We start from the raw sequence: 27782 nt of genomic DNA, 5'->3' as shown, positions 1-27782 counted from the left end.
CAGGTAGACATTTATTTTTGCTGGTTGGTCAAAACACTATGATTAAATACATGATTCTGTATATATTTAAGTACAAAAACACATTCATGATTATGAGACTCAAATTAAGTATTTATGAACAGCATCCTTCAAACACAGGGATTCAAAGTGTATATTACTATAGTTTTAGGCTTGGCCACTTGTGACCAGTACATAGTATAACACAGTCCACTGGAGCAGCTGTATTTCTTAATTATGAATCCAACATTTGCAAATACTTTTATAGAGAAATAAAGGCACAAAGGGATTTCAAGGCAGTATTCCTTATAAATATGTCAGATATAACATTAATATCTCAACAGTTCGAAGACAGATCTTCCCTTCTAGCAGTAGCTGCCTAGCACCATGACTGATGTGCTGTAAGCTCAGAAGTCACTTCCCAAACAGGGCATTTCAACTGCTCAGTTTTCATATCCAAAATTCTTTGGTCAACATATGCTTGGAATACAAAAATACATTTTTTTAAAAAAATCATTTGTATTTGTACGGTTCATCAAGTTAATATTTTCTCAATTCCACCTCACTTACTCCATGATGGAAGCAAAAATTTATGAAAATAGTTAAAATGAGGAAATGGACATGTAGCACAAATTGTAACACCAGGTGCACTGTGAGACTCACCTTGTACCCGATGAACCTCAGCTGGGTTCTTTGTTTAAACACAACAGCATGCGAGGTCTTCACTCATGAAAGTGCCCTTCGAAAAGTATCACGCAAAAAACACCGCTGTACAGAAGACATATGAAATGGGAAGACATCCAGAGACGGACGATGTCCGTGTGACATTAAGAAGGGTAAATGCAATAAAGGGATGCTTTTCAGTATTTACTGTTCCGTATATAATGAGGGGTTGCGACCAACTCTTTCTTCACATGAAGCCGGAGCTACGAGAGAAGGAAAAGATTATTGTCTCACAGATTTCAATGTTTTTTCCACGCAAACACAATCATTTGCACATTGGACTCAGCGCAAATTTAAATATTCAGAGAGCTTCAAGAAGTGCTTTTTACATATTTTTCTCAGCAGCAACAAAGGTTCAGAAAATAAGCATCTTTACGTATTTGGCTAATTTCGTTGCTGCGTTTTCATTTGTATTAGGCAGTACATTGTTTTCCATCCTCAATGCAGAGTGTCTTGTTAAAATGCTGAGCAGCGGCTCTGCACATCACTCACTTTTTGCGGTCCTTGTCCTTCTTAATGTTGACGTTGGTGCTGAAGGACTGGGCCTGGAGCAGCTCTGCGGCAGCTTTCCTCTTGCTGAACGCGTTCATCTCGTCTTCCAGCATCTTGGCCTTTTCATCCAGCTTGTTCTTCTCCTCCTGGCGCAGTCGCTTTAGTTGTTCAAACTTTCCCTGCAACTGAGATTCCGACAGAAGCGAGTTGCGACAAGTTCCAAAAGTGACCACAAGGAGGCCGAAACCCCAGGAGGGAAAAACTAAGTCAACCACACACACACAGTTTGAAACTGCTTGTCCCAAGCAGGGCTGCAGTAAATTGGAGCCTAACCCAGCAACATAGGGCACAAGGCTGGAGGGGACACACCCAGGATGGGACACCAGTCCACCTCAAACAGGACTCGAACCCTAGACCTGCCACACGGTGAGCCCCGGCCAAACTCACCGTGCCACCGCACCCTCCCAAGTCAACCAGCTCAAAACGATTTATTTTAGTTTAAAAAAATTGAAAAAATAATAATAATAAAAAAGCTTAAGCTCCACAGCATTAAACCACAACTTGATTCATTTACATTTGTCCAAGATTGCTGTACCTCTCTTTCTGCCTCCTTCAGCTCTGCCTCTTTCTCCTTCACCCTCTGGACAAACATCTGCCTCATCTCCTCCTCTCTCTTCTGAAGCTCCCCCAGAAACTCCTGACGCTTGGCCTCGTAGGTTTGCTGTAGACTGAAAAGCAATGGAATGGTCACATACACACTGGTCCTGTGTCTCACCATGCTGCTCTACAACACTCACACAGTGCATGACCCCACATGGTACAGAAATTAGTCTAAATTTGTTGTTTACCCCACATGGCAGTTTGTCTAAAAACTTTTATCAGCTCTGACCACCCAAAAACACCACGATGACCCTTTTATCAAGTACTTCGTCTTCTAACAAGATGGTAGGAATGTACGTAGTCTGTTCCTAGAAGTTCACTGGGATACTGGATTTCACTGAAATAAAAATCCCAACAAGTTTTTGCTGTTTTGTTTATACTTTCATTTTAGCTCACATGCCTGTAATTTAAATAAATTACTTAAGTGAAAATATTTTCACAACTATAACAAAATCATCTCCAGGCTCTCTATGCTATTCCCTGTCTGGCGTGAGAATCTGACTTGATGGAACCAGACCCAAGGGCTCAGGGGGTGGAATGTACCACAGCTGATTATTTAACACTTGAGTTATTAACCCTAGTTTGCATATTAGACATACTTTTTAAAACACAACACAGCATGAATGGACTGAAAGAAGTAATTTTATCCACTTCTGTGTACTGAAGTTTTCGTTCCATAATGGGATCCATGAAATGTAATCCGGGGGATTCTGCAGAGTTGTTTTGAACACTGTAAAACATCTCAGGAATGTCTGGCCATCAGAGGTTAAGTCAACAACCCACAGAGTTTGTGTCTCTTCCGAGGGAAGTTTAGGGGGGAGGGGATCCAAAGCAGTGGGAGCCAGGAAAAGCAAGATGTGGAATGTAAATGACACCACAGTAACATTCCCGGCCTTCGAAGACAGGGCCTTTAACACACCACATCCGCTGTGTTTAAATCCAGCCATTCAAGAAACAAATGGAGCATTAATTCATCAATTCTATCAGAATGACATTTATCTGCACTCAGAGTCTGCAGACTGGCTCCTTGTGTTACAAGGCGAAGGAACACATTTTCCAGGATAAACACATAAACTGGACAATGTTTGTATGTCTTCTTAATTAAAAAAAAAAAATTAGTAGGAAGGTGATCAGGAATCGTAGATATTCTGATAAAGTTTTGTGCAGCTACTTGTGTGATGAACATTGGTGCATTTGGCGGAAAGGAACAAACTGACTTTACTTAAAAACCACATGTCTGCAACTATGTCTCTGTTTCTCCTAATGTAATGTACACATTGTACTTTCTATGAGATGTACATCACCTTGGAAAAAAAGTGTCTGCCCAATGAATATATGTAAATGTAATTATATCTGGGGGGTGCGGTGGCACAGTAGGTTTGGCTGGGTCCCACTCTCTGGTGGGTCTGGGGCTCGAGTCCCGCTTGGGGTGCCTTGCGATGGACTGACGTCTTGTCCGGGGTGTGTCCCCTCCCCCTTCAGCCTTGCACCCTGTGTTGCTGGGTTAGGCTCCGGTTCGCCGTGACCCCACTTGGGATAAGTGGTTTCAGACAGTGTGTGTGTGTGCGCACGGCGCGCGCAGTGTGAATGTGAACTGTGTTTACGCTGCCAGCCTGTAGATGGCAGTAAAGCGCCAGAGCAGAATAGAAACATCATCAGAAATGTTGCTCATTCCTGTGATGAATCAGTCAACAGGTGGCACTGAATAGGAGTTTGTTAAAATATATTTCTTTCCATTTGAACGGTTTAACAGTTGATGAAAAATGTTAACATAAAAGTATTTTCATAATTATCATATATACAAAGGCTTTTACAGAACCCAACCCATAAATAATTTTAATCAATAAAATTTTTTGGATTAAGTGATTTTGGATTTAGAAACAAAATGAGTTACTGACTTATGGTCCCAATTGTGCTGGTAAGCTAAGGAGCCAGTGCACAAACCACTCTAAGCAGGAGTACAAATAAATAAATACATTTTAATGTGTAGCAGACCAACACACCACTTCTTTACAACAGAATAGCAATTAATTATCAAGGAATATTAATAATACTTAACACTAATTATCCACTGTGACCAAGGTTATAGCGATTAACTAGAATGTTCAAAATCAATTTTGTGTACAGTAAATAGTGTTATGTACAGTAAATATGGTCAGCGTTGGAAGTGAACTGTAGTGTTTGCTTGTGCTCAAAAAGGTTATTGTGTGTGTGTGTGTGTGTGTGTGTGTGTGTGTGTGTGTGTGTGTGTGTATACTGACAGCTAGTAGCACAGTGCAGCTACTGCCTTTTGACCAAAAGGTTCAAATCCCACCTCCAGCTATAGTACCCCTGAGCAAGGTACTTACCGTAAGTGGCTCCAGTAAAATTACCCAGCTGTACATTAAAGCTGCAAGTCGCTTTGGAGAAAAGTGTCAGCTAAATGTAGTCTGTGTGCGTTTGGCAGCTCGGCACTGCTTGTCCCCACCTGACAGGTTTGCTCTCGGGGTCCGTGTCTTTGAAGCCCATCTCCTCGAGCTTGCAGCGGCGGTACAGCTCATAGTGGCGTGTGTGCGTCTGCTCCCGCAGGTCCTCCATGTTCACGCAGATCAGCATCTCGCGCAGCTTCACAAAGTCACAGTGGTTCTCGTTCTCCACTGTGAAGGTGGGCACACGCAGCTCCTCCGGTTACTACAGGTATTCCCCACACACAGGTCACACAACACCCCTGCCGCCGCACCCTTTACGGCAAATGGTGCACATGGGTTCAGTTCCGCTGCTGTTCTCCTACGGCGATGGCCGAGGTAGCGATTTCGAACCCAGGCGCGTCCGACAGTCTTACCCTGAACAACCCCCCAGGGGTACTGTCGGGCCTTCACCATTTTGTTCCCAATCTTCACCTCCTCGGTGCTGCCCACCACAGCAAAGGGCAAATGTCCCTAGAAACACACACTCCAAAGTGAGTAAGTTCACTGCAGTGTGACTCTGAAACATAACTTTCCCAAATTGTCCAGGAGGAGTGCACACACTCACAGCCTTATTAAAACAATGTTCAACACGCTGAAGACTCAGGACCAAGAGCAGACAAACTCACGTTCATGGCAGTGTTGATCTTTGCCACAGTCTCATCGTCCGTGGGGAACTGGTAGATCTGGACACCGTTGCTGACAAGCTCACTCATGATCTTAATCTTGAACTTGTGGAGTTCGCTCTTCGAGATTGTGTCTGCTTTGGCAATGACTGGAATGATGTTCACCTTAAAGGACCAAAATGGACATGTGAAATGCAATCAGCGGTAAGGATGAGGAACAAATGAGGGAAGAAATGATATGAAACATAAACTGGAAGAAGTGTTAAACTTTCTCTAATATTTCAGTTAAGAATTTCTTACATGAGCCAATGTTTCTCTTGAAGATCATTCTTTGACCAATTTTATATACTAATAATGCAAAAAATGCACTTATGGTCAGAATTCACACCATAAAAAAGAAAAACCTACACTGTTTCAGCACAATAAATTTACTGAGGAAAAAAAAATGCTGAGATTTTAAGAGAAATGCTATTCTCTTCCTCCCAGCCTCAGACACTTCTAGTCTCCCCTCGACTGGAGATTATTATTTCTATTTATTTATAAAGCGGACCGCTTTACGCAAGCAGACTTACAGTGTTATATAAGTAACTTTTCAGTGATTTACCCATTTCCATAGCATGGTAATTTTTAATGTATGAATTCATTTACAATACATTTCCATTTTAGTTATTTAACTCATGCTTTTCCCCAAAGAGACGTACAGTGTTAAGCTCCTTACAACTATTTACCCAGTTATGAAGCTCGGTAATTTTACTGGAGTAATTTAGGATAAGAACTTTTCTCAAGGGGACTACAGTTGGAATTGCAACCTGTGACCTTTTGGTCCAAAGGCAGTGGCTCTAACCATCACGCTACCAGCACTACCTTCTTCAGCTGTACTACTCCTAGTAAGTTGAGAGCCCAAACACCACGCCACTTACTGCCCCTATGGAGATGGAGCAGAGGTAGTTCTTGACCCAAAGTACGTGTCTAGAAGCCATCTGGACGCATGAATGGGTTAGTAAAATGTTTACGCATACAGGTACACTACATTAAAAATGTATTCTAGACATGGGGCTTTAATCTCAAGAGCCACAGTCCTTCAGCCTTTCATTAGCGCCTGATTACCCCTCTGAGCCCGGAAAAAGTCTCTTTCCAACCAAATGATGATTTCAGTGATGGGATTAAACAGGCTTTGGGTGTCACTGACTGGTGTTCCTGGCTCCTGGTCCCAGAGTGCGGACGCAGTGCACGTGACCGGCACCTTCATCACCCATCTAGAGAGCAATTCCATGTATGGACATCAACATCAAACACAGAGCTGCTTTGTGGAAGAGGGCAACGGTTCGAGTGCACTTCCTAATTTCTATCACATGAGCAGGAATGCAGACAAAGGCCTATAAAATGTCCCCCCCCCCTCTCTCTCTCTCTCTCTCTCTCTCTCACTGAGGCTCCCCGCGGGCTGCGTCCGCACTCCAGAGCTTGACCGCAGGAAATCAAACAGCTGCAAGTTACACTGGCGCTGTGGAACCCGCAACTATTTTAGAGCGGTGAAGGCTGGGCTTGCAGCCGCACCCGGACCTGCCCTGCCATCGAAGGCAGAGCAGCGAGCGGAGGCCACCAACACGCCCTGCAAAGCACAGCCGCAGCACACACCCAAATGGTTACAGCTCTCGCCTTGCAAAGGCAGGACCCAGGTTCGAATCCCAGCTCTCTGCAGCACCCTGACAAAAGCACACACCCTGAAGTGATACAGTAAAAACCACCCCGCTGTATAAATAGGTTAACAGTCTAACACTGTAAGTTGTTCTCTAGAAAAACCACTACCCAAATTTTATTTTGAAGAATGTATGGAATGTAGGCTGATTACTCTTACATACTTGGCAAGGAAATGTATTTTATTTTTACGATCTACACATGGAAGGACGCAGTGGGTTTGACTGGGTCCTGCTCTCCGCTGGGTCTGGGGTTCAAGTCCTGCTTGGGGTGCCTTGCAATGGACTGACGTCCCGCCCTGGGTGTGTCCCCTCCCCCTCCAGCCTTGCGCCCTGTGTTGCCGGGTTAGGCTCCGGCTCGCCGCGACCCCGCTTGGGATAAGCGGTTTCAGACAACGTGTGTGTGTGTGTGTGTGTGTGTGTGTGTGTGTGTGTGTGAGATCTACATATGAATTTTCCTCTGTAAATATCTGGATGAGTGAAGCATTTAACTTTCTCCCGCTAGGAAAATTAACATTTAATTTGCAAATGAATGTTCTGCAATGTCTGGACACCCTTCTGGAACTTCCAGGTGCCACGTGATCCGACTTGTGAAATACTGTGACCTTCTGTCCTCGTTATATACATGTGGACGTTTTCGCAAATCATCAGTGCAGTTTTTCGGTCTTTGTGCTGCTGCGACCCCGTGGTGGTCAGTCGTTTAAAAAGAAATTCACCAGCTGTATACATGGGTGAACCAAATCAAGTAGCTTGGGTCAGCCAGTACTGTAGTGGTTAGAGCTGCTGCCTTTGGATCAAATGGTCAGAGGTTTGATCTCCAACTACAGTACCATTGAGCAAGGTACTTGCCCTAAATTGCTTCAGGAAAAATACACAGCTGCATAAATGGGTAAATAATTGTAACCTTAACACTGTAAGTTGCTTTGGGGGGGGGAAAAAAAAAAAAAAAAAAAGTCAGCTAAATGAATAAATGCAAGTAGCTTAGTGTACAAACCTACCAACATAAATCACTTTGGAGAAAATCGCCCTGTAAATGAACACATAAAAACAACTGAACTAAAACACCAGTTTAACTGCCAAAAAGTAAATGGGAAATTAAAACGTATGACCCTACACGCCTACTTGACAAAACCTACCAGAGACAGAGCATGTGCGTCTTTGTTCTCATCCTATCCAGAAACGAAAGAGTACAGCAGAGCCTTGGATGAGTCTTTCCAGTGATGAACCCTTGCGGATGACTGAGTCAGCGGAAAGAGTGTGGTGCTCTTCACTACGCAGGGGGGCTGCGTTAACATGACTGCGTGATTATTCTGCTCTGGTAAAACCCCAGTTAGTATCTACCACTTGGTCTTTCGTGTGAGAGCTCCTGTGGCGCAGTTCAGCGCATCATTTCATCCCTTTTCTTACTGATGTGCAGTGAAACGTTACCAAACCTATTTGCATCCATCACAAAAACCAAACTGCACATGACTAATGTAATTTCAAACACATTTGACACTTTTCACTCTATCAGCTTCCTGAAGCTGCCAGAGAAATGTGCTGTATATCACATGTAGAGACAGCGTTGGCTCCACTTCCTGTAGTAATTTGAACACTATCATAACCATTCAGGTCATGACTTTAAGTATTACACTTCTGGTTCATTCTATTCATCCGTCTGTCAGTAACTGCTTGTCCAATGCAGGGCTGTGGTGGTCCAGAGCCTATCCTTAGAAAACACATGTGTGAGGCAGGGTACACAGTGAACTAGACATTCATCATAAAGCAATCACGCACACTGACTCACTCTCACATACACGCGGTAAGGGAAATTTAGAGCCACCAATTCAACCGAAACACATGTCTTGAGACTGTGGGAGGAAACCTGAGCACTAGGAGCAAACTCACGTGAGCAGAGACTGTGCAAACTCCGCACAGATCTAGCTGGTTTTGAACACACAACCCAGGAGCTGCGTCATTATGCTGCCCCTAAAAAAAACTTCACCTCAAACCGCAAGCAGTAGGTGTTAATGAGGACTGCGCTGAACACAGCGCCCAGTTGTACTACTGTAGCTGTAAAAGCTCTAAATAACAGCTCCTACGCTGCGTACAGACAGTATGCATGTCTCCTGTTACAGTACGCTGAGGCACATTCCGAACGGCGTCATGGAAGCAAACCCAGTGGAACGCCAAGCAGCAGAGTGCTGAGCCTTCATTAACGTAGCGGACGTGCCAACTGTTGGAACCCAGCCACTGCCTTTCAATACTATTCAGCAGAAACGTTGCAGCAACCTGTGGACAAGCTGACCGAATGTTCCAGTGGCCATGAAGATCAACAAGGTCTGCTGCATCTACAAAGTAAGCATGATGAATGCTCTCGCGCACAGGGCTACCCTCACCTTGCTGTCCAGCTTCTTCATGGTTACCAGGTCCAGAGATTTTAGCGAGTGGCCCGAAGGGGCGATGAAGTAGAGGCAGGCGTGGATGCGTGAGTCGTGGTAGTTATGTAGGGAGCGCTTGATCTTGAGCTCCTCCTGCAGGTAGGACTCGAACTGGGTGTCGATGTAGTCCACTATGTGCTGGTAGCTGCACAGGAACGCAGCAGAACTCTGGTCACATGACAGTTTGAAACTGAGCATTTTAACTTGTGGGGTGAATTGTATTTTCACTTATAAAACAATGAAAAAATGAGAACTGGCTGTACCGAAGGAAAAAACAAACAAAAAAAACTTCTTGGGTATATTTCCAGGATTTCTAAGAAACGGTCCAAGCTTCACTCCCATGTAGTAGGATTTCAAAACATTCAACGTCCTCTATATAGCACATTAAGACTCAGTGTTTTAGCATGCACAGTTTGGAACATAAATTTACAAAAAATTGTCCTCTAGAGTGCACAAAAAATAATGGCTTGATCTCAGGAGGTTACAGAAAATGGCACGTTGGAGGAACTTGCCTTTCCTGCTTATTCATCTGGTCCCCAAAGCCGACCGTGTTGACGATGGTCAGCTTCAACCTGACGTTGCTCTCCTGCAGGTCGTACGTCTGTGCCCTCAACTTTACTTTTGGCTCAAAGTGGGAAGACTCAAAGTTCTCGAAGTTTGTGTTGAAGAGCGTGTCCATCAGGGTGGACTTTCCAATGCCAGTTTCGCCTAAGAAGTAAAACAACATACACACATTCATAGTCACCACCATCCTTGCGTTTAGAAAAGCAAACACCACCCCTCTTAAGAGTAGCTCACTGGCAGGTAATACATTGGTAAAAGCCATCACCTTGCATCTCAAAGACATGGGTTCAAATCTCTGCACCAGCTCTAAACTCTTTCATGACGGTGCTTAGGAAACGTTCCAATAAAAATTAGCAAGCTGAATAAATATTAACTGTAAAAAGTTTGGTGAAAAGCCTAATTTATACATCACGTTAAGGAAAAGCTAAAGGAATTAATGTAAAGATTAAAATCCTCTGATGGCAACATTCTCAATCTGACTCCCATAAAACACATGGTTTACAGTGGAGTCTCACACACAGATTAAGGTCTACGGTGGAGTACGTTGGACAAAATGGGGCAATATTTTATAAAATCCATGCTGTTTCGTTTTCTGACACAGAAAAGTAAAACCAACCACTTTGAAATGCTTCAAATTCCTGTTCCTGCACCGAAAGTATCACACTCACCAATGCAGAGGATGTTGAAACAGAAGCCCTGACACGTGGATTTGTTGACCAGCTGATCTGGCAAACTGTCAAAGCCAACATGGCCGGATAGGGACAGAGGACGGACATTTTTGTCCTGCTGGGGGGGAAGGACATAACTTTATTTACATTTACATATTATTGAATTGTTCCATTAATTCAGATAAAAACCAAAGCCACTTCATCGAACCAGTGCCATCCTTGTTGATATCTCAATACCCTTTAGATTTCTACACTGCAGCTTGTTTAAAAAAAAACATTCATATTTCTCATTTTGGACAATTTGGGAGTAAAATACAAAAGAATCAAATATTACAGATAAGACAGCATACAATCTAAGCTGCAACATGATCACCTCCAACAGAACATTAATAAGCAACAAAAATAAAATGGAAAAGAAAGTGATATATCTTATATACATATACACACACAGTTAACTGATAATAAATCACCTTCCATCCCTTCATATGAAGATGCCCACTGAGTATTAAGAGTATCAGAGTACTAGTGCATGGAAGAAAGGTTTACAACATGTGCAGAGTACTTCCCAGATACACAGCAGCTTAACAGCGCAAAAACACAATTACAGCACCATTCAGGTTCAAGATTTATCGTCATAAGAACAAGCACTGTGTACAAAGTACTACGAAATTCTTTCTTGAGTGCTTCTCCACAGACTACAGACAACAAAACATACTACATAGTACTACAAAAACCGTAAATAATACTAATAACAATAAATAGGCAAAATAATTAAAAGTGACAATGTAAGCGATGATCTTGGAGGAATCAGTGCAAATTCTAGTTGCAAAAAGTGAGTGTAAAGTCCAGTATCGTTGTTGATATTGCACATTAGTGGGTGCTGAACGAGGGGGTTGCGGTGGCGCAGTGGGTTGGACCGGGTCCTGCTCTCCGGTGGGTCCGGGGTTCAAGTCCCGCTTGGGGTGCCTTGTGGCAGACTGGTGTCCCATCCTGGGTGTGTCCCCTCCCCTCCAGCCTTACGCCCTGCGTTGCCAGGTTAGGCTCTGGCTCCCTGCGACTCTGAACGGGACAAGTGGTTCAGAAAATGTGTGTGGATGCTGAACATTCTTACAGCATCGGGGTAAAAGCTGTTCCTGAACCTAGCAGCGCGGGTTCGAATACAAGTGGTCCCCGATTTACGATGGGGTTACGTTCCCCGAAACCCATCATAAGTCAAAAATATTGTAAGTCATGCACAAATTGTATTTTCTATGAGATGTACGTCGCTTTGGAGAAAAGCGTCTGCTAAATGAATAAATGTAAGTCGAAAATTCACTTAATACACCTAATACGCACCTCTGCGCGACAGACTGGGAGATGCGGATTGCTGTTGTTGCCCAGCATCGCGAGAGAGTATCGCTCCGCGTATTGCTTGCCGAGGAAAAATTCAAAATTCGAAGCACGGTTTCTACTGAATGTCCGTTGCCAGCTCACCATCGTAAAGTCGAGAAGAATCGCAAGTCGAACCATCGGAAATCGGGGACCACCTGTAGTCCTATGCCGCTTTCCAGAGGGCAGAAAAGAGAAAAGTGCCCATGCAGGTGACTGATCTTCCATGATTCGCGTTGTCTTTCTAAGGCAGCGTGTGGTGTAGATGTCCTGTACTGCTGGTAGCTGTGTGCCGATGATTTTCTGAGCTGTTTTAACCACCCTCTGTAGGGCTTTCTTGTCCTGTGTGAAGAAGCTGCCACACCAGGATGTGATACGCCCCATGAGGACAGACTCCACAGCACACCTGTAGAAAGTGGTGAGGATTGTAATGGACCTCCTGGCTTTCTTCAGACGCCCGAGGAAGCGAAGATGTTGATGGGCCTTTTTGACGATGGATGCTGTGTGCTCAGTCCACGCGAGTTTGGCAGTGGGGGTAACCCCCGTGAATCCGAAGCTGTTGACCCTCTCTACAACGTCCCCTCCGATGTAGATGGGTGCATGAACCGTATCCTGTTTCCTGAAGTCAATCACCAGCTCCTTAGCTGTGCTGACACTGAGGGACAGGTTGTTGTCCTGTCTTTCCTACTGAAGTGCCACCTCTGTCTAAGGCTGCCTACAAAATTTGACAATCACCTTCACTGTGATTTGCCTATTTACACAGCAGAGTACTCTTACTGTATCAGTTCAGGGCAACTACCCTGATCAATCATCAAAGGTGAGATTTGAACTGGGAACCTTCTGACTGCAAGATCACCGCTCTAACCACTCTGGCACGTGCTGTCCCAAACAGTTCTCCTGTATACGTACACACGCAGTCTGAAACTGCTTGTCCCCAACTGGGTCGCGGCAAGCCAGAGCCTAACCCAGCAACAGAGGGCGCAAGGCTGGAGGGGACGGGACACACCCAGGACGGGGTGCCAGTCCGTCGCAGGGCACCCTAAGCGGGACTCGAACCCCAGACCCACCAGAGAGCAGGCACAGGCCAAACCCGCTGCTCCACCACGCCCCACTAGTACTCTTGTATTATGTAGAAAAGTATTGGTGCATGCACAGAGGTTATTAATGCATAGGAGTTTGTGCATACAGAGTATTATACCGTACTGTACTGTAGTGATGCGCAGCCCCAGCTACAGCTGACTGCCCTATATGGGAACACGGAGCGCACAGCGCTCAGCAGCGCCCCTAGCGGCGACACCCCTCTGCACATACTGTACTTAAACACTTACATTTCTTTAAAGTATTTGACACAGTGTGAACTTGGGGGCTGCCCACACGAACGTTTACAATTATTATGCTCATCTTCCCCCACATTTTGGAGAGCAAAATCGTTTGCTGTCCTAAGACCTAACCGACACTTCACTTCTCGAGTGCCACTTCTGTTCTGTGTTGGGAAAACGAGTCTCAGTCTGACACACGGGTCACAGCGCGGCGGCGCCGAACAAGAGTGAAGAGAAACTCCCGGGCAAAGCATGAGGCAACGAGTGTGTACAATAAAAACACGTACCAGCTGGCGAGCAACGTCGGAGGAGGCCATGACACAGACGAGCAAAGACGCGCAGTCCGTTATCTGGGAGTGAAGCTGAGGTACAGACGCGATCGGGCGGTCCCGCGGATCTACAGCTGAGGAATCCGAGCGGGGCGCCATATAGTAGTGGGGGGAGCACGTCCACAAAGCTAGGTAAATAACCGAAAACCCACTGAAACTGTTAAGCAGCAGCGTGCCATGTGATTTACTAAAGATTATTTTAATTTAAAATCATTCTCGTTTCTCCACCAGTTTTATAGAATATTTAATTTTGTACATTTTATTTATGTGTGTCCCCCCTCATTCAAATTGGTATGATCCATTTCATATCGGGTTTTTCTACTCCCGCTGAGAAACTCAAACTGGGCGTTTGGACTTTTATAAGTTACTTTAAAACGGCTTAGAATTTACGCAAAAGCGTGAAACCTGCACACAGACAACGCGGCGTTTCAGAAGTCAGCGTGTTGTTATTGTTTTAGTTGACTTTAGGCACACTTACACACGTTTCGGCGGAGACCTTTTTCCTTGTGCTGCACCGACATCTAGCGGTGAGACGTAGGTACTGCGCATGTGCTTTTTACTGGGTACCGCCGACTGGACGCGATGAAAGGATGAGAGCGTTCGGAACACCGTCTCCCGCTGTCCGTCAAAATTCGCCGAATTCCGCGTTTCTGTGTCGATGTTAAAATCTTTTGCTCCCTGGTTCCTTTTTTTCCCTCTCGATCGGCCACTAAATTGAGATCCAATGGCGTCTGAATGCAGCCAAGAAGCGGTGCTGCGCTTCCTCGGGGCGCGGGGCGGGCGCGCCAAGAACGTGGAGCTCATGGACCATTTTAAGGCGCTCTTGCCGAGCGATCCCGTCCAGAGAGCCTTTGCCAAGGAGAGGCTGAGGACATATGTGGACAACGTGGCCGCGATGCATCGCGAAAACGGGGCGAAGGTGCTGTGCTTGAGGAAGAGATACGTTGGATGTGCGAGGCGCGTCGAGGAGAACGCCGACGGAGACTGCAATGGCAATGCGCTGGGTTCGGGAGCCCTACCTGCTCCACATCTGAGCGAAGGTCCAACTGTGCGCGCAGCAGATGGAGGGGCGCGTGCACCCAGCCTTATTCTCCCATTGCAGCCTGCCGAGTTCACCCAAGAAGATTCCTTGAATCGGAACCTGTCTTCGGCCACCACCGTCTCCGCAAACCCCGCTGGAGATGCCAGGTGCCCGGAAAATGCTGCGGAAGGTGCTGCAGAACCAGAAATGCCGCCTTCCCCCGGCTCAGGTTACAGGACTGAGGAGGGGGGAGGCGTGGGAGGCGCGGGAGGCGCGTCTCACGCCACTGGAGGTGTTTTGGAAAGGCAGCTCTGGAAGGAAGCTCCAGAGAAAGGTGGCACCGCGACAGCTTTTCAGATTCGTGTCTCTCTCGAAAGTAATTCCCTAGAAATGGGTAACATACATAGCAGCAAGGTGAAGGGAGTCGTCCCAGATGGAAATAAAAATATCTGCTTGAGTAGCAACAGTTCTCAAGGGCTTCGCATTCCAAGGATCACTGTAATTGAGGCATCACCTTTGCCCGTGGAAGCTGCTGAGACCGTCTTCGACCTACCTGAAAGTGGACGGTTAAACCAGGAATGCGAACGGTTTCAAAGGCGGGATAAAATGTCTTTAACTCCAAATCAAAAGGAGGAAGAGGTTGATCTCCAGGGTCACGGTCGAGCACCACCTGAGGAGACTGAACCCAAGGCCAAAGCGGGCAAAGACGACCGAGGAGCACCGCCGATGCAGGTGATTCACAAACGGCGATCCTCCAAAGGGTCGCAGCGCGGCTTGTTCTCTAGCAACGCGTCGGCAGACGGTTCGGATGAAGGACAGGTCGACTCGGTCAGCCTGTGCGGGAGCGACACCAACACGCCAAGAAGCAGCCGGAAGAACTTCATTCAGCTCATGATGAACAGCTCGCCCCAGGTGAGGCGCAGCATGGTGCTGAAGAACAACTGTTGCGCCGCAAAGAGCGAGGGCGATGCCGCTCTGACGCTGCCACCTGTTGAGGACTACGGCGGGTCAGTGGCACTGGACCCCCTGGAGCACGAATGGATGATGTGCTCCTCTGATGGAGAGTGGGAGAACCTCCATCGGCTGCTCTTGCGTGAACCTAACTTGGTCACGAAGAAGGATTTTGTGACCGGTTTCACCTGCCTTCACTGGGCTGCCAAGCTGGGTAAACATGAGCTCTTGGCTCCTTTGGTGAACTTTGCCAAACAGAATTCCGTGCCGGTGAATATCAATGTCCGATCCGGTGTCGGCTACACCCCTTTGCACCTGGCTGCCATGCACAACCACCTGGAGGTGGTCAGACTGCTGATCGAAGAATATGATGCTGATGTAGAAGCCAGGGACTACAGTGGAAAGACAGCCAGTCACTATCTAACGTGTCGGGTACCTGGAGACCTATGGGACCTAATGAGGCGACGGAGCGACCCCTGCTTGGAAAGCGCCGAAGCCGGAGCCGGCCACTGGACACCGTCAAAACATCGAGCCTCCGGTCTGATGCCTCTCAATTTGTTCAATCATCCTGAGGAGGACGTGTCAGACGGCGAGAGCATGACGAAGCCAAAACCGGGAAACAGGAAAGCCGCCATGAACATAATCAAACCGAGGCTGCGCAAGATCCGAGTCCGGTCCAAAATTGTCCACAGCACTTCGTTCAGGGAGGCCGAGGGAGGAGATGGAGCGCCACAGAATGCAGTGAAATCAAGACCGAAATCGAATCTTTTTGGTTGAGCGCAACAGCGTTCCTTTGTCCCTCAAAATACCCGCTGGGCGGTAACTCGCGCGTTTTTCCAAAAACATAAGTCGATCCGTCTTCCCTGTGCATGTCTAAGGGGAATGGTGGGGTTTTATTCACTGACAGCTGAGATTTGTTTGGAAAAGTGCGTAACGCCGCCTGTATACCGACCCATTTGGGACAGCCTGCGGCTTACTTCTGTCCAAATTTATACTTTGAAGCCACGCTGGTCCGGCTCTTGTTCTGGGGGCATAAAAAGTTTTCTGTCCGTTTGAATGAGAATGTACCGTACAGGTAGTTTTACTACCGCGTTCACTGTGCTGGTCCTGTGGTTACCGATGTGAGCTGCCTTGAGGCACAATTCTGTAGCACATTGACTATGTATGTATCTATAATATGTGGCAGCTGGCAGTGTAGTGGTTAGAGCTGCTGCCTTTGGACCCAAAGATTGCAGGTTTGAATTTCACCTTAGGTTGTAGTACCCTTGACAAAGGTACTTAACCCTAAATTGCTCCAGTAAAGTTACCCAGCTGTATAAATGGGTAAATAATTTCAGCTAAATTAACATTGGTAGTCGCTTTGGAGAGAAGCATCAGCTAAATAATAAATGTGAATGTTATATATAAATCTAATCCTCTTCTTATATTTCGGTGTAATGAAACAGCTGGTATGCCAGTATTTTTTATTGTACAGCTTTACCTTTTCACGGCGTTTTACAGCATCACGGTGTATAACCAAATCTGCCATGCGTTTTTTTTTTTTTGCAATTAAAAGTATTGTATACGTGCATGATTTAAAAAAAAAAAAAAAAAGTAGTATTATAGCATATGGCTATACACTTGTTTTTATAAACTGCCGAAGCTCAGTGAGAAATGCAGCTATGCCCTCTGCTTGAATGTAGTATGTACTTAAAATGCTTTTGAAAAATGCGAAATGCTAACTTTTCTTTTCAAATGGCACAAGGACCCTCATGATCCGGTGAGCTGGAGTCCAGTGCGCTGGGCCGGTATGAAAGCTGTGTTTACCTGTGTTTGTGAGTCGTGGATCCATGAGATATGTTTACATTCCATGCAGGGATCTGTGTGAACGAGTACGTCGTAGACCGAGCCAAAGAGAGAAACCTTTCCTAGAGGCTACGCCTTCACATACCTGACGGGGCGAGATTTAAATCTACCTTGAAGAGGGGACGTTGAAAGCAAAAAGCCACCCATAAAACTGCCGGAGCATGACTGTTTCTTTTTTTAAATTTTATTACTCATTGTTTGATTTTTTTTTGCTCAGTCTATTGATTAATTTACCTTTTATATGATTTTTCACAGCTGCTGATCCTCATACTGTAACATCATTGTCAACAGTGCATGTATGAAGATACACACCAACAGAATGAAGCTTTTACACACACTTTCTGAACCACTTGTCCCATATGGGGTCATGGGGAACCAGAGCCTAACCCAGCAACTCAGGGTATAAGGTTGGAGGGGGAGGGGACACACCCAGGACGGGACGCCAGTCCATCGCAAGGCACCCCAAGTGGGACTCGAACCCCAGACCCACCAGAGAGCAGGACCCGGTCCAACCCACTGCACCACTGCGCCCCCCCTGCATGAAGTGAAGCTTTTAATATTAACTTATTTGTCCATTATGTGATACTATTAAGTAGTCAAGGGCTTCAAGGGGTTCACCGATCTCTGTTTTTTAACATGAAATATTTTAAACGTGACCCTTAATGCCTTTTTTATATACTGTATGTATTTACATCCCGAATCTGTAATATTTGCTCATTTGTTACAGAAAAGTTATGTTATTTTTTATTCCGGAAGTATGCAGACTGAATATCTGATGAATGTATGAACTATGGTTTACAGAATTTCCGGAACGTGTTCATTTGGAGAAAAGTGCTCAAAGATGCATGTTCTCACTCACATAAGCGAAACACTACGTAATGTTAGCATTTTTCATATAATATACTCTGAACTACTTAATTTGAATATTTCTATGTTCAGCTGCATCGCCTTCTATGTAATAGTGGTAACTGTACTGTTTTTGTTACCATGCTGTATATTTACTGTAATTGTTACACTGGGAACTTTACCTCATGAAAGGGTTCACACTTTTTTCAACCCTGCTCTGTACTGTTTAATGTAATTAATGTGCTAACTGTGTACTGGGTCAGATTGTTTTTTTTTTGACATGTTCGTGTTTTTCAATACACAGAGTGTTCACTAAACTGTAACTAAACTATAGAATGTGGAAAATCTGTGGAGTCTGGTTTCTCAGATGCTTGTAAGCAGCTGGGTTGTATTTTGTTCCTTTAATTGGAGTACTTTGTTGGTTTAAAATGTGTTACGTGTGCCAACGGTGGTTTTATTATCTTACAATAACGATTAAGCTAAAATCCAAGTTTAAATTCGTAGGTCTCGTGAACTCATGCATTGTTGTGTTAGAAGGAGTCGTGAAGGACGTCACAAACGAATGAACCTGTAATAGTAATAATCACGTATATTTATGCTGAACGTACCAACTGTCATTTTTCTATTAATTGCATATGTGGGCAGGAATTTCCTAAGTACATGAAGTACCTTACTGTGCACCGACAGCACTGGATCCCCACGCCTCTTGCGTAATCATGCTCATCGTGATGCACTGGAAATTTCCAGACAGTTGAATACCAGAGATGAACAGACCTTCACTGGAAGAATAAATCTCGACAAATGTCCCGCAGTGTTTTGAGCTCCTTTGTTATCAGTTTCCTTGTTATTCTCGTCTCAGGGATTGAAGAGGTTTTTTTTACCCTCTCTTGGTTGTCATAACAACTAGGTAGTATTATCAGTGTCCTTCACTTAAACACGCACACTTTCTGAAGCCGCTTGTCCCAAGAGGGGTCGCACCAAGCCGGAGCCTAAACCGGCAACACAGAGGGCGCAAAGCTGGAGGGGGAGGGAACACACCCAGGACGGGACACCAGTCCATCACAAGGCACCCCAAGCACAACTTGAGCACCAGACCCACCGGAAAGTAGGCCCTTGCTAAACCTGCTGTGCCACCACACCCCCCACCTTCAACACAGGCAGTGCCAAATGTACATATTTAATGTAAAGAACTGTATGGTTATTATTTAGCATGCATAATGGGGCTACCGGGGAGCAGCAGGTAGCATAGTGGTTACAGCTGATGCCTTTGAATCCCAACATTGTAGGTTTGAATCCCACCTTCTGATGTAGTACCCTTGATTAAGGTACTAACCCTGATTTGCCCCAGTAAAATTATGTAGCTGTATAAGTGAGTAAATCTTTGTAAGTAGCTTTACATTCTAAATTGCTTTGGAGAAAAGCATCACATAAATAAATATAAATATTGCAAGTGACTGTCAGGTTATTTTTAAAAAATCAGGACTTATGTATTATGAAATACAGAGCATATAAGAATGCAGAGTGGTCTAAAGATACATGAAGAAATGTGGTACACATCACAGTACACCTGGACTTGAGAGGTTTAAAGTGTTAGTGTCACCACTCTTGGACTGTGAGGACTCGGGTTCGAACTCCATTAAGGAAAGTACTTACCCCAAATTACACCACTAAATATTACCTGGCTGTATAAATGAGTAAATCATGGTAAATAGCTTGACATTCTAAGTTGTTTGGCAGAAAAGCATCTGCTAAATGAACAAATGTAATACACCAAATGCTCTTTGAAAGAAATACACTTACATGGTTTTGAAAGGTCTGAAATCTTGTACAGAGACCAGTTCCTGTCTGATGATTAATTTCCATCTTATTAGACTACATATCAGCCTTCCAGCGGTGATTTGCAATTCATATTAGATCAACAGAAAACAGTGCCGTTACCAGGACACAATGAGGACCTGACGGGTGTTTCTAGGGGTCCCACTGACTTTTCTTCCTCCCAGGGAAAGGAAGTCAAATTGAAACAGAGAGGCCTGTCAAGTGAGCCGGAGCGATTTTTTTTTTTTTTTTTGTGTGTGTGTGGTGGGGGTTGGTTCTGACTCTAGCATATTCTCTCCATGGACCCCTGAGTGGAAGGAGGAACACTCACCCAGACCACCAATTTTATTATGGAAGCCTGAAACAGCATAATTATTCTTACTCCTGTTAATCTCATTCAAATAAATACAGTTTCCTATTGGATACGATTTTGCTGTGTCTTCCATTCACTTTTGACATTTGCAAACATCATTAGCTATTTGTATCAGTAGCAGCCCTTTGTTTTTTTTCCATATACATTATAGTTTGATAAAAGGCAACAAAAAATGTAAAAATTATGTTTAAGTTCATGTCCCTCCCTCTTTTCTTCCTCCGCGAGATGTATACGAGCAGCCAGAATGAATTTATGGAGATATTTTCAACAAACCAAAAGTGACAATTTCACTACTTTGGGGAACACAAAGCATAATGACATTTAAACTAAATGAAGAATACATCATTGGTCACTTAACTAAATGAAGTATAAACCAAGATTGAAGTATAGTGAAAGCGTACAGCAGGAACTATACACTGTACTTTTAAATTTTGTTGACCTGACGCTTTTCTTAAATGCACCTTACACTGATTTACCCATTTCTACAGCTAGGTATTCTTTACTGTATCAGTTTCAGGCACTGCAGCAGGAAGTGGGATTTGAACCTCCGACCACTACGCCACCTACTTGTTTAGGGATTGGGAAGAAGGTGCTGAGCTTCAGCCTCATGGTTGTTGTTTTTATTCATTTCATCTAGAACATTCTTCCTGTTGACTAAGCAACAAAACTAGGAGATGATTAAAGTTTCAGCAATTTGAACAAGGACACAAAGTGACAGTTTAATATGCAAACGAGTCACACTTCGGAGGGCTCAGTAGTTTACCGTGCGATGCAAATACCCAGCATGCAAAATGAAACAGCATAAATTAGGAAAAGAAGAGCAGTCCCATATTGCGGAGATATACGAAAATGAAAACAAGTGACACAAAGTTACACAAAATAAAGACAAGGTGAAGGTTGTACTTCACAGCCACCGAAAACTGCTAAACTGTGTTGGTGGCTGTGATGACTAATTCGGTAAAGCATAATTATATGAAAAATAGCATTTCGTGAGCTGTGTCTTTCGGGCCGTTGACTAAAACCGACAAGGGCTCCGCACTTCGTTACACGCGCGCACGCACACGCACACGCGCACACACACACACACACACGCGCGCGCGCTCTGGAACATGGACAAAGAACGTTTCCCGCAGATGATTACAAAACTTTCGGTTGCCATTCAAAACGCAAGCAAAACCGTGCGTCATTTTTTTTGTCTCAATACAATTAATAATTTTAGAGGATTTTCTATAAAGAACATTATCACATCACCACGTCACCGAAATTGCTCCTCCGCGACAAAACGTATTACTTCTTTCCACCGGAAGGTGGCAAACAACTAAAACGAGGGAGTAAGTGAATCCATAATATCGACGGTATGTTCCGGTGTAACCGGAAGTAAGCAGTAACAACTTCCTTCCTCCGTTTCATTCAATAGTAACGACAGGCTACGCGTTAGCTATTAGCTGTTAGAAGTCATGCGAGGAACGGGAACGTTTTAACCCCGGACAGTTTAATATAAAGGTTTGTGTGTGCGCTGTATGTGTTTTACAGTAGCGGGCAAAGCTGTGTATTTCGCAATATTAACTAATTTTCCTGTGAGTTTGGCCCTCTCTCGTCGTGGTTGGTGCAGAGTGAGTCTGACTGTGACTGCCCCCACTTCTTCCACTTCTCTGTAACAACAGTTTCGTGGCTGACTTGTAATTGCATAATTTGTTTTCTCAGCAACAAAGGATTAACGTTAGTTACCTATGCAACTAATAAACGATTAATCATGCCAATTTTATAAATAAATTTGTGGTGCATGATTGTTTGTTTTGTCGTAAAAAAATCAGTCATTCGTTGCGATATTTTCAAGTGAAAGTAATGCTTTCAAGCTGTTGCGTTGCATATATGCTTATTATAAATTACTGTTTGTTACTATTTAATACTTATTTCAGGTTTATTTCCCTTCCCCCCTGCCCTTTCCCCTAGAGGTCACGTTTGTGTTGTTGTCATGACGACGACTATAGTTCACGACACAACGGAGGCGGTGAAACTGTGTCCAGTACATGGCCTTCACCTAAAACCCATTGCCAAGATGATGGTAAGTGTGGCCCTGCCGCAGCTGAAGCAGCCAGGCAAGTCCATCTCCAACTGGGAGGTGATGGAGCGCTTGAAGGCCATGGTGCACCCGGACCAGTTCTCCGCCCTGCGCATTTCCAGGAGCACCATGGAGTTCATCCGCTTTGAGGGTGAGGTGGAGAACAAGGGCATGGTTAAAACTTTTTTGGCCAAGCTGGACGGTAAGAGCATCAAGCTTAGCGGCTTCACGGACATCCTGAAGATCCGTGCTGCCGAGACCAAGACGGACTTCCCCACCCGTCACGACTGGGACTCCTTCTTCCGAGATGTGAAGGACATGAATGAAACGCTTCCCGGCGAGCGGCCAGACACCATCCACCTGGAAGGGCTGCCCTGCAAGTGGTTCACCAAGAAGGAGTCCTCTGCAGACAGGCCGTCCGAAGATGTCCTTCGAGCCGTGTTTGAGGGTTTTGGCAAGATCCGCAATGTGGATATACCCATGCTGGATCCCTACCGTGAGGAGATGATGGACAAGAACTTCCACACTTTTACGTTTGGGGGTCACCTGAACTTTGAGGCGTATGTGCAGTACGAGGAGTATGCAGGGTTTGTCAAGGCCATGGATGCTCTGAGAGGCATGAAGCTGATGTACAAGGGGGAAGATGGGAAGGCCCTGGCCTGTAACATTAAGGTTTGTTGTTTTTGTGTGTGATGTCGGGAGAAAGCCTCTCATGTGTTAGTTTGTCTTGTTTCCAGTCACACAACAGGCTTCAAAGTGAGTCAAGAGGAATTTAAACTGTTAGTCTCTCCTTTTGTTATACAGTTGCTCCTGACTGTGGGCATGAGGGTAGTGTTTCACAGGGCCACCGCTGTATAGGTGTAGCTTTGAACCCTGTCCATATGGCGTTTGTATGTTCTCTGTGTTCACGTAGGTGTTCTCTGGTTTCCTCCCACAGTGTCTTTGAGCAAGGTATTTATCCTGAATTGCTAAAAATTTCCCAGCTGTATAAATGGGTAAATAATTGTAGATAGCTTAACAGCATAAGTCGTTCTGCAGAAAAGTATCAGCTAAAATGAGTCAGTGTTAATGAATGTGTGAGTAAGTGTGTGCGTGTCTTCCTCCTGGCTGTACCCTGGCTGGCCTACTATCCTGTGCTTCTGGCATGAGCTTCAGACAACCAAGACCCTGACTTGATAGTTAATGATTGTGACAGTGACTTCTTACTATAATGGGGGGGCTTGATGGTGCGACGGGTTCAGCCAGTGTCCACTGTCTAGTGGGCCTGGGGTTCGAGCGCTGCTTGGGGTGCCTTGCGATAGACTGGTGTCGTGTGTCCCTTCTCCCTTCGGCCTTGTACCCTTGACGGGTAAGGCTCCAGCTCTCCACAACCCCGCTCGGGACAAGTGGTTGTTGACATTGGATGGATATTATAATATTGCTGAAACATTATATATTTTATATATAAGTAATTGGAAATTACTAAATAAAAATACCTTTTCTCGCAGAGTTCAATTCAGCACTACTTGTTAATAGATTCAAACCACCAACGCAACACTCATCTTTTTATTGATCAACACTCATAAGCATCGGACATGTAAGGCAACCACAGCCCAAGTATCTTTGGTTGTGTTTTACTGCAAATTAACAGCTGGATGTGGAAATGCAGGTTGCTCTTGCTCCACAACAAACATGTTTTTAACAAAAATAAGTGAAGAAAATGTAATGAAATTATTTCTAATTAAATAATGGGAAAATTTTCTTAGTTCACAATTTGTAACATATTTCTAACATAGCAGTGTACTTGTCATGGGCACCTTACATGTTATTGTATATGTTAAAATATATTTACGTATATAGAGAGATTTAACATGAAAATAAAAAAAAAATGTATGTATATGTGGGGAAAATATGTGTCCCAGTAGTTCTATAGATAGTTGCCACTGGTGGTGTCTTCTGGTGAATGGCAATGGAAGCCTAGTAAAAATCTTCATTCACCATCTAAGCACATGTCACTGGTTGCTGTTTTATAGCTGATTAGTCCTGTAACTTAAGACTGCTGAAGCACACGGGGATCCTCTCGGTTCCGAAGAGCTAATGAGATGGATGCCTTTCTGACAGCATTTCAGTTTCTTCATAGGCTTTTAATAAAACAAGCCAACATTGCAAATTGAATTTCAAGAAGCTTTCAGTAATTCTTCCACGTGTTTTGTAATCCAGGGGGAGTGGAGTCTCAGCCAGGGTGTGGAGGGGATGAGGACAAGCGCTGAGCTCTTACAATGCTAATAACCTTCTTGCAGTTAGCTGGAATGGGCTCAAGTAGGAGGGATTTGTCCTTTTTCAGATATGCACGATAATGAAATAAAAATTGAGATGTTAAATAACCCCTTCTCCACCTGGGCGTGTAAAGTTTTCTTCTGGTGACAGGTGAAACAATGTATGGATGAATATTGGAATTGCTTCCTGTGTTCCCCGTAGTTCAGCTTTTTCTATCTGTATCACTGTATCCTTTCTGTTTGTGGGGTGAAATAGTCATTAGTACTTAAGATTCCAATATTGGTATTCCTAATTTACTGACCCCCACCCAAGAAAAGAAAAAATCTGTCCATTGCTTTCTCTCTAGGTGACCTTTGACACTACCAAGCACCTGAGCGATGCTTCCCTTAAGAAGAGGCAGCTGGAGAGGCAGAAGCTGCAGGAGCTGGAGAGGCAGAGAGAGGAGCAGAAGCGCAGGGAGAAGCTGGAGGAGGAGCGGCGCAAGGAGGAGGAGAGGTAGCCATGGTGATGTGGAGTTTAGTGGTTGTTACTTGTGCACACTGTAGCATCTATGTCTTGAACTGATACTCAAGCCACTTTCAGAAATGTCCTGCGTGGATGGTTGTTGAAAGCAGCCACTTGTATTCAGTTATCCTGAAGTTGCTCAGTCTTCATGTGAGGATTCATGAGGTCATGGGCATTCTTCCAGTAGCGTGTATTTATTTGCAGGAAGCAGCGTGAGCAGGAAGAGGAGGAGAGAGAGCGCAAACGTGAGGAGAAGCAACGCAAGCGAGAGCAAAGGAACCGCGAGCGCGAGGAGAAGAGGACACAGAAAAAAGCCAAGAAGCAACAGGTGGAGGAGCAAAAGAAGCTGCATTTGAAGATTGCCATGGAGGAGCGGAAGCTGCTGCTGACACAGCGCAACCTGGAGTCTATCCGCCTCATCGCAGAGCTGCTGAGCAGGGCCAAGGTGAGAGCACTGCTTTTCAGTTAAGCAGTGGAGCACCCAGCTGTGTGAGAACAAGAGTTACTCAAAGTTGATGAGTCCTTTTGCATAGTTGGTGGTGTTCTGATCCTAACCTCTTGAGATTCAGCAAAAAAAGGTTCATGCTAATTCTAGAATTTCTAGATAGAGATGTTATTGTGCTTGTTGGTCTTTGATACAATTCACAGTGCTAGTTCTCACATTTCTGAACCATAAACAGTCTGCAGCATTAGCATGAGTTGATTCCCATTGTGTCTACCTTTGTTTACCTTTTGACAGGCCCTTAAACAGCAGCAGCAGGAGAAGGAGCAGGCGGAGCTTGCTCGCAAGAAGGAGGCAGAGCTTGCTCGCAAGAAGGAGGCAGAGATTGCGAGGCTCCAACAGCTGGAAGAGCGTCGTCGGCTGCAAGAGGCTGAGCTGCGACGCGTAGAGGAGGAGAAGGCCCGTGCCTTGGAACTTCAGCGCAAGGAGAGGGAGCTGCGTGAGAGGCTGCTCAGCAACCTCCTCAAGAAGACTACTGCTCCGGGGAGCCAAGACGTGGAGCCAGGGCTTGCTGAGGTCCCTGACCTGGTGAAGGCCTCTCTTCCTTTAGAGGTCTACAGCAGTGAAACTCAAGTACAAGTGAATGGTCTCACTTGCAAAGCTGGAGAGAACAAGTCTTCTGCGCTCTCTGGTAAGCATGTCAGCTCTGCTTCCAGACACTTGGAGAAGGAGCCAGAGCGAAGTCTTTCCAGGGGACGCTCTCCTTCTCAGCATGGTCGCCACTGGCATGGCAGCAGCGCTCAGAGACGACGAGGTTCTAGTCCGTATGACAGAGAGTGCAGCCAGGACAGAAGAGAACGCAGCCTGAGTGAACGCGAACTGAGTCGGGAAGATGAACGCCACCGGAGGCGGGAGCGCAGTGATGACGACTGTCGCAGAAGAAGGGAGCGCAGCCGGGACAGAAAGGACCGCAGTCGAAGCAGAAGGGATCGCAGCTGGGGAAGAAGAGACCGCAGCCGTGGGAGGCGGCAGCACAGCCACGAACGTAAGCGTTATCGCAGCCGAGGCAGATCGTCCAGCAGCCACAGGGGAAGGGGGCGGAGTCGGTCATCCAGCTCTGACGGGAGAAGGTACAGCCAGGAGAGGGAACGGAGATACCGGAACAGCCGTAGCATGAGCCGGGGGCGGGGAAAACGCGACCGCCACCGACACCGCAGCTAACAGGAGAACATGGACTCAGCTTCACAGACCTGCTGCTTTCGATGCGGCGCCTCACTGTCTCTGCCTCCTGCGGCGGCTGGGACACACAAGGCTTATGGCTCTGTGAACAAAGAAAGTGGCTTCATCGCACAAGCGTGTTCAACACGCTTTCACTCTTCCCCCCCCTCAGTTTTCTAAGAACATTAGGTCTACATATTGATTTAAGTAATGCAATAATTTTTCTCCCCAATTATTGTTCTCAAGAAACTTTAAAGGGAAATATTGCCATTTACAGAAAAAAGTTATTTTTAAAAGTAATGTTCCAGACTGTGTTCCTACGGCATGTTGTAGGTCAGACACTTTGCTCAGGACATAATTATTTTCTGCTTTGTAGAATCTGCAATTATTTCTAATTTTCAGAAAATACCTTGTAGAAGACAAGTTTAGATTTCTATTCAAATAGAGCTGTTGACACTGATTTGGATGCAGGGCACCCCTCCTCCCTGGTTTTGAATATAATCTTTGATGGACTGTCCTGTAACAAAGCCAAAGTCTCCATGTCAACATGATGTCATTAATAACATACCTCAGACCGCTTTGTACAGGAAGCCAACCGTGTTACATCAGTGTGAACCTGCCTGTTGTGTTGCCCTGGGCATTCCCTTCCAGGAGGACCTAAGGGAATTGATCCGACATCTTTTTTGCTTCGCCCATAATGTTTATTGAATTCATTTTGGATCTTTCTGTCACAGTGTTGAAGTATGAGCCTTAAATGCATGTTCTGTTTTCCTGATTAATAATAAAAATTAGGTTCCTATTTGACTAACCATAGCAAGAACTGTCCATTAATTTATCGGGTTGCACTGGTGCCTGACAGATTCTGGGTTGAGGGTTCAAATCCTGCTTGACTTGCATGCTCTCACAGTGTTCTCCTTCAGATGCTTCTGTTTCCACCCACAGTCTAAGGACATTTCAGGTGTTGTCTGTAAGTCACCCTTGGTTTATTTTTAATTAAAATAATCTCAGTGTTCGTGAAGTGAGATACAGGTTTTGGAATATAAATTAATAAAAAGTGACCGTCTGCTTAGTGAAATAAATTATTCTCTCACTGAATCCCAGGAAAATTACTTTTTCCCACCAGATAAATGTTGCTTACAGGGGCT

The 27782-nt window shown here is 45.1% G+C and overlaps 3 protein-coding genes across 4 annotated transcripts; 2 read left to right on the top strand and 1 right to left on the bottom strand.

Moving 5' to 3' along the window:
* Positions 1-6: 6 nt before the first annotated feature.
* On the bottom strand, positions 7-13399 carry septin10 (septin 10). 2 transcript variants are annotated; one of them, XM_029256906.1, is made up of 10 exons: positions 13263-13399; positions 10289-10403; positions 9569-9764; positions 9015-9201; positions 4946-5107; positions 4694-4790; positions 4340-4508; positions 1808-1940; positions 1213-1397; positions 7-923 (listed from the first exon to the last, which is right to left on the bottom strand). In XM_029256906.1, exons 1-10 carry the CDS (start codon positions 13290-13292, stop codon positions 908-910), a joined length of 1290 nt encoding a protein of 429 aa, XP_029112739.1. In that variant the 5' UTR covers positions 13293-13399; the 3' UTR covers positions 7-907. The 2 variants fall into 2 exon arrangements, with proteins under 2 accessions (XP_029112739.1, XP_018601563.2); XM_018746047.2 differs by having other exon boundaries at positions 10289-10406; positions 13263-13398.
* A 405-nt stretch (positions 13400-13804) lies between these two features.
* On the top strand, positions 13805-16459 carry sowahca (sosondowah ankyrin repeat domain family Ca). The gene has a single exon (XM_018746060.2). It carries the CDS (start codon positions 14029-14031, stop codon positions 16051-16053), a length of 2025 nt encoding a protein of 674 aa, XP_018601576.1. The 5' UTR covers positions 13805-14028; the 3' UTR covers positions 16054-16459.
* A 5040-nt stretch (positions 16460-21499) lies between these two features.
* On the top strand, positions 21500-27566 carry akap17a (A kinase (PRKA) anchor protein 17A). Its single transcript, XM_018743072.2, has 5 exons — positions 21500-21658; positions 22109-22889; positions 24820-24968; positions 25182-25422; positions 25717-27566. The coding sequence occupies exons 2-5, from the start codon at positions 22131-22133 to the stop codon at positions 26638-26640; spliced, it is 2073 nt and encodes a 690-aa protein (XP_018598588.2). The 5' UTR covers positions 21500-21658; positions 22109-22130; the 3' UTR covers positions 26641-27566.
* Positions 27567-27782: the final 216 nt, after the last annotated feature.

The sequence above is a fragment of the Scleropages formosus genome, chromosome 12, assembly GCF_900964775.1.
Source record: "Scleropages formosus chromosome 12, fSclFor1.1, whole genome shotgun sequence".
Lineage (NCBI taxonomy): Eukaryota > Metazoa > Chordata > Actinopteri > Osteoglossiformes > Osteoglossidae > Scleropages > Scleropages formosus.
Note: the sequence above shows the minus strand (reverse complement) of the source record. Positions and strands in the feature narration are given on the sequence as shown.